This window comes from Tenrec ecaudatus, chromosome 3, assembly GCF_050624435.1.
Source record: "Tenrec ecaudatus isolate mTenEca1 chromosome 3, mTenEca1.hap1, whole genome shotgun sequence".
In the NCBI taxonomy this organism is placed as follows: Eukaryota; Metazoa; Chordata; class Mammalia; order Afrosoricida; family Tenrecidae; genus Tenrec; species Tenrec ecaudatus.
In genome coordinates, this window is record NC_134532.1 from 215,044,491 (window position 1) to 215,050,490 (window position 6,000).

General features: G+C 50.5%; 1 protein-coding gene across 1 annotated transcript; it reads right to left on the bottom strand.

Moving 5' to 3' along the window:
* Positions 1–12: 12 nt before the first annotated feature.
* On the bottom strand, positions 13–1,863 carry LOC142442522 (transcription initiation factor TFIID subunit 6-like). Its single transcript, XM_075543603.1, has 2 exons — positions 1,738–1,863; positions 13–1,707 (listed from the first exon to the last, which is right to left on the bottom strand). Exons 1-2 carry the CDS (start codon positions 1,861–1,863, stop codon positions 13–15), a joined length of 1,821 nt encoding a protein of 606 aa, XP_075399718.1.
* Positions 1,864–6,000: the final 4,137 nt, after the last annotated feature.

The following is a 6,000-nucleotide window of genomic DNA, read 5'->3' on the forward strand; positions in this document are numbered from 1 at the left end:
AAGAGGAAACGGCTATGAGGAGCCCCTAGGAACTGAGCAAGGATGTAAAGCAGGGGTGCCTTTGCCCGCCCCGGTCGGGGGCAGAGGCAGCACAATGTATTGCTCTGCTGGGGCTTTGGAGACCAGCTTGACAATGGGCTGCTCTCTGGTCACAGTGGTGGTGCTCGGGGACGTGGTAGTGGAGCCGGAACCAGGAGCTGAGCGGCGGATGGACAGGACCTGTTGGGCAGATGTAGCACTGGGTGATGAAGACATGACCATGACCTTGGTTGGAGGAGGGGCTGCAGAAGCTCTGGCGACCACCGGTGTGTGTTTGGGCAGCACGATGGAGCCGGGCACCTTCAGCGAGCCAGAGGTCCGAGGGCCAGTCTGAGGCTTCTGGGAGAGGGTGAGCGTGGGCCTGGGCTGGGTGATAGTCAGCATTGTCCTACTGACCTGCTGAGCCTGCAGAGTGGCCTGGGCCCGGGCCTTGGCCACGTGGGAGCAGAGAAGGGGCCCGAGGAAGCTGAATTCTGTCCGATAAGCATCCTCATGGTCAGGCGGCTGGCGCAGCTTTGCCAGAACTGGGGCACAGTGCTTCAGGAGCAGGCTCTGCACGCGGTCAGCTGCGATGCGGTCCATGGTGCTCAGCACCGGGCCTTCCAGGACGCTGCGGATGCGCTCCCCCTCCTGCTGCAGCTGTGGCAGGATCAGCGTCTTAATCACATGGTGTCCCAGCTCGGCCAAGCCTGCAATGCAGCCGTATCGAGTTGTCCATGGGGTGTTTGCATCCACCCAGCCCTTCATGAAGGTCTTGGCGATCCGAGACTGGATGTTGTTAGTGTTGCTGCTGAAATGTTTGCAGATCTGGGCCGCCAGGCTGGCAGCAAAGTCCCGGAGGCCCCAGTGATTGTCCACTTCGGGTTGCAGACACAGCTGCCTGCTCACGACGCAGGTCATCACCGAGGGGATCAACTGGTGCATGTATTGTTCCAGATCGTGTGTCGGGTTGTCCATCAGCGCCTTGACCATGCGCATCAGGCAGAGGAGCAGGGCCAGGTTGTTCTGGGCCACGTTCACGCGGACCCCCTCCGAGATGAAGGCACTGAATCTCGGCAGCATCTGATGGAGCCCCGGGTCCGTAGCGAGGCTCTGAAGAGCTTGCGCTCTCTTGGCCTCATGCGACCCCACACAGGCTTCCGTGACCTCCTTGTAATACAGCTGCTGCTCCACAGACAGCTCGTGGGCGCCTCGGGGTTTGAGCCGCAAATGGGTCCCTCGCAGCAAGGGTGGCGCCTTCTTCTCTTTTCCTTTGCTGCCCACCGAAGCGGCCCCTTGACCTTTGCCTTTCAGGGGCCAGTCGTCTTCCTGGCCTGGCTTGGCCCACCTCCGAGCTGTTGTGGCCTGGGCCTTCTGCTGCTCTGGGGGAGCTGGGGCTGGGTTTTCCGCGATGGCTGGCTGGCACCCTTCAATGCTCAACCAATGAGCCTTGAGGCAGACGTCCAGGGGCACCCGGGGCAGCGGGGCCGCAATGATGGCGCTCAGGTCCACCTCCTTCTCCTCATAGAAGTAAAGCTCCTGGCCCCCACCGGACGCCAAACAGAAGGGAATGGACTCCTGCGCGTGGAAGCCGTGCAGCGGCTCCACGTTCTTCAGTTTCAGGGCGTAGTCAATGTCGCTGATAGTCAGCTTCCGCCTCTTCCCCATGTGCATGAACTTCAAAGCATCCTGTGCAATTTCCTTGATGCGGTGGCTGACCTCGTCTGCCAGCAGCTGGCAGGCATCCTCCTGAATCTGGGCGATGCCCATGGACTCGGCCACCACCTTCATCGACTCAGAGGGCAGCACAGTATTGCCGAGCAGCAGCTTCTTCTGCTCAGCCATCCTGGAGTCCGTCGTCCCTGCACCTAAGGGAGGGAGAGAGAGAGATGTTCAGGGTGCAGCGATGGAGACCCTCTTGTCCACGATTATCATGCTGATATGCCTGGCACCTGGCCAGCCAAACCTCAAAACCCTCCTCGTTGCTAAACCCAGGCTCACCTGCCACCTCTTGCCACACTCGACAGCCCAAGATGCATGTTTTAAGATGGACATGCTCAAGATGACCTACCACAAACTGTGAGGGCATATCATAGCTTCCCTCTCAGGTGACTCATGAATCATCTGTAAACACTCTCCGTGAAGCCAGGCATCCACACAGCCCAACCTACCTCTCTAATCAATCCCCTAATGGGAGCCCTTCCTAAGGAAACCAAGTCAGAGATGTCCTGAACAGAGTCAGGTGATTCCCATATCAACTCTGCATAATCTACAACACCGTGAGATTCCTTTGCTCTTAACCCTTTGTTAATTTTACTATCGGTATGGATTATCACTGAATGCAACAAGACCCACATCCTCACAGCCAGAACAAGAGGTCGTATGAGACATGGAGAAAAGATCGTGAAGTTGTCAGAGAGTCTGTCCTGCTTCTTTCCACAACAAGTTTTCATGGAAGCAGCAGTGAAGAGGTCACATGATGTGTTGCCTTAGGTAAATCGGCACAAGGCACTTTATTGTGGGAAAGTACCATGTGGTTTGTTGGGTTCCAAAGGGTTGCTATGCTAAACAGAAGGAAACACTGCTCAGTCCTTGGCCAGTCTCAAGATTTTGCCCCTTCAGAGCACTGAAACACAAAGATGTTACTTCGAGGAATAAGGTATGCCTGACTGAAGCATGGTATTTTCAATTGCCTCACTTACACATCATTTGACACTGAAGAAGGAAGCTCCAAGAATACATGTATTCCCCTTGTGCTGGGGAGGAATCCGGAAAGCAGCACAGAGCTCTCCCATGACAAAGACCTATGCCTTTGATAAAGGATGACCAGAGCACCCTGTGGAGGCATACTTGGGCTGTGTGGTCAGGAGAGACCAGTGCCTAGAGCAGAGCGTGATGCGTGCTCACGTATAGGGGGCAGGGAAATACAGGAAGTCCCTCAAGTGGCTTTCAGAATCGGGTAAATCACAGAAACCATTGTGAGGACAGTGCAGGGCCATGCACTGTCTCCTTCTCTTGCCTGTGGGGTCCCGAGGAGTCAGAACTCACCCCACGGAATCTAATTACAACAACAGCAATCTCCTCTCAATTCCACTCCTGTGCTATTCGCTTAACGTCCTCATTGGTAAAGAGTTGTGCACAGTACGCTGTATGTGCTAATCCTGCCTCCTTCACCCAGTATAGAAAGCTCATTCTCTTGACATTACACCACTCCAACAAAACACACTCACTTCCATCTAGTCAGTGCCTACTCACAAGGATGCTATAGGACAGGGTAGAACTGCCCCCATGAGTTTCCAAGATGGTAACTCTTACAGACGTAGCTAGCCCGGTCTTTTCCACCAAGTGCCCACTGATTCTGTACTGCCAGTCTTTCAGATTACAGCCCAAGGCATAAACACTAAGCCACCAAGACTACCCCATTATTTTTCCTTAATGGTATTCATACCTTGTTATTATCCCCACAGTCAAACACTTTGGAATAATCAATAAAATAGTAAGCACACTTCTAGTCCCTTCTACTAATAGCCACGATCCACCTGATCAGAGCCAAGATAACCACCATAGTTCTACATCCTCCTGAAATCTGCTCTGAACCTCTGAGAACTCTCTGCACATGGACTGCTACAAAATGCAGACAACGAGATGTTCAAGTCCTCATCTGCCTCCCAGAATAAATGTATTTCCAGGGTTATACTCACAGCCTGCCTATGACATAGCTATGAGCCATTTCAGAACAAGGTTATTTAAGAAAAATCCTCACCACTGGACCAATGGATAACATGGGAATCAGAGAAAAGATGGAATTTCATACGACATCCTTCTGTAATCGATGCTCAAGGTAGAAGGAGACAAGGGATCAAAGAACACAATAATGCAAATACTGAATACTACTCAAGAATTGAACTAATAACAATTTGCCAGGAAAGACGCAGTGTGCAAAATATGCATCAAGCGGAAATGAGCTCAGTGCCGATGTAAAAGAAACGTATTGCATACACCCCACAGCGACAAATGCAAACAGTTGTTGTTAGTGCTCATGGGATTGTTGGTCCCAAACCACAGGATGTTCGACAGTGACAAGCATGACCTAGTCTGGTCCCAATCTCCTCGGCTTTCTTCTGCTGGAGACCATGGTTGCCGGCACCACCCCCATCTCAACCTCTGGGGACCTTGCTCTTTATCACTGTTCCCTCCGCTAGCAAGCTATCAGAGTACGACCACCTGAGAGACAAGGGTAGGAATCCTTCCTTAACTCTTCAGAAACCTCTTAGACCTTTCTAGTCGCATTCCTTACCTGTGCAGGTGGTGGTTGTGGAGGCTGGTCTGCTCCAAGTCTTGACGACTTGAGGCTGGAGCTTCTGATGACGAACACAAGTGGGCACTGAGATATCCCAGATCAGCAGGTCAAATAACAGATTCTTGAAGAAGCTCAACCCAAGGTGGTCTACCAATAAGGCTGACAAGGGATGGAAGGTCCTAGAGCTGTTGGTTGGTCGACTGAGGCCAAAGCAAAGCAAGGTCCAGAGTGAGCAACAGACTCTGGGTGCCTTCCTAAGGTCCGAATATATAGGTTTCTGGCCATGCCCTCGGGCATCCTTATCAAAGGATTATCTGATCCAGGAAGGTATGACAATGGAGATGAGTGAATCAGATGGGATCCCATTCTGTGGAATGGTTGTGTTTCTCCTTGTTGTCAGATGCCATCAATTCCATTGTCTGCATCGATGGGTGTGGCCACAGGAACAACTGTGGGGATCTCTCAGGAGCATGCAGTGTTTCCCTCTGTGGTGCATTGTTAGAGATCTATTGTTTAGAGCTGGCTCCATGGCACCTATCAACAATAACAACAACAACAACAACAGGGAATCTCATGGAACAGATGCTCTCTCACAGATCTCATTAGCAATGAGAATACCCTGACTTTCAATTCCATTATTCACGGAGTGGGACAAATATGTGTCCTTCTAAGTCACCCAATTTTGCATTTTGCTATCTCATGACTGTCCCTGCAAACTGTGCTGAAACCTGTTAACTTCAGGTTACATTACTAGAATTTGAAATGCTAGTCACCTAGCTTTGAGATTACAACACACTAGTCACCCCTGCATGACCAACTGAAAGACTGAGAAGAGGGGATGAAGAAAGGACTAGTAGCCCACATCTGTAGATATAGCTCCTGAGAGTTTCCCGGAAAGCTCGCCAGATTCCGAATGGTAGCAGAATCTTATCTTAATGCTACAGGATAGATGCATTGGGTCTGAAGACACCCTAAATATGACCAAAGGGCTGCTTTTGAGAATGAGTCCATTGAAACAGGTACGGGGACGGGAGTAAAGCCTTCAGGAGGGGAGCCTCAGCAGTCTTCCTTTGCAAGTGGGGCACCACTCAACGTGGGAAGCAATCGTTGCAGAAGTGTACTATCCAATCAGAATTAGAATGTCAGAAGGATGCACCTTGCAAATGAAAAGTCCTGCAAAATTCAAAGGGAAACATAAAGATAGAGATAATTCAAGTATGAGGGCATATCCCCCCTCAAAACTGATTTTTAAAGTATTTCATTATTATTACTATTACAAAACAAGCTCATCACCTTCAAAAGAGTCTCCATTGCAGTTGATATATTTGTCAAATCTGTGATTCCATTTTGTTTAATTTTATTAGGAGCTCATACAATTATTACCACAATCCATACAGACATCAATTGTGTAAAGCACAACCTTATATTCATTGCGCTCATCATCCTCAAAACATTTGTTCTGCACGTAAGCCCCTGGCATCATCAGCTCCTCATTTTCCCCTCCCTCCTCGCTCCCCCCTCCCGCATGCACCCTTGATAAGTTATAAATGATTATTTTGTCACATCTTGCTCTTTCTGACCTCTCCCCTCACCCACTTTTCCGTTGCCCATCTCCCAGGGAGGAGGTCACATATAGATCATTGTTTCGGTTCCCCCTTTCCAACCCACCTTCCCTCTACGTT

Coding starts and splice junctions, on each gene's coding strand:
- LOC142442522 (XM_075543603.1), bottom strand. CDS start 1,863: ATGGCTGAGCAGAAGAAGCTGCTGCTCGGCAATACTGTGCTGCCCTCT. Junction 1,708..1,737: donor GCCAGCTGCTGGCAGACGAG/GTCAGCCACCGC, acceptor GAAATTGCACAG/GATGCTTTGAAGTTCATGCA.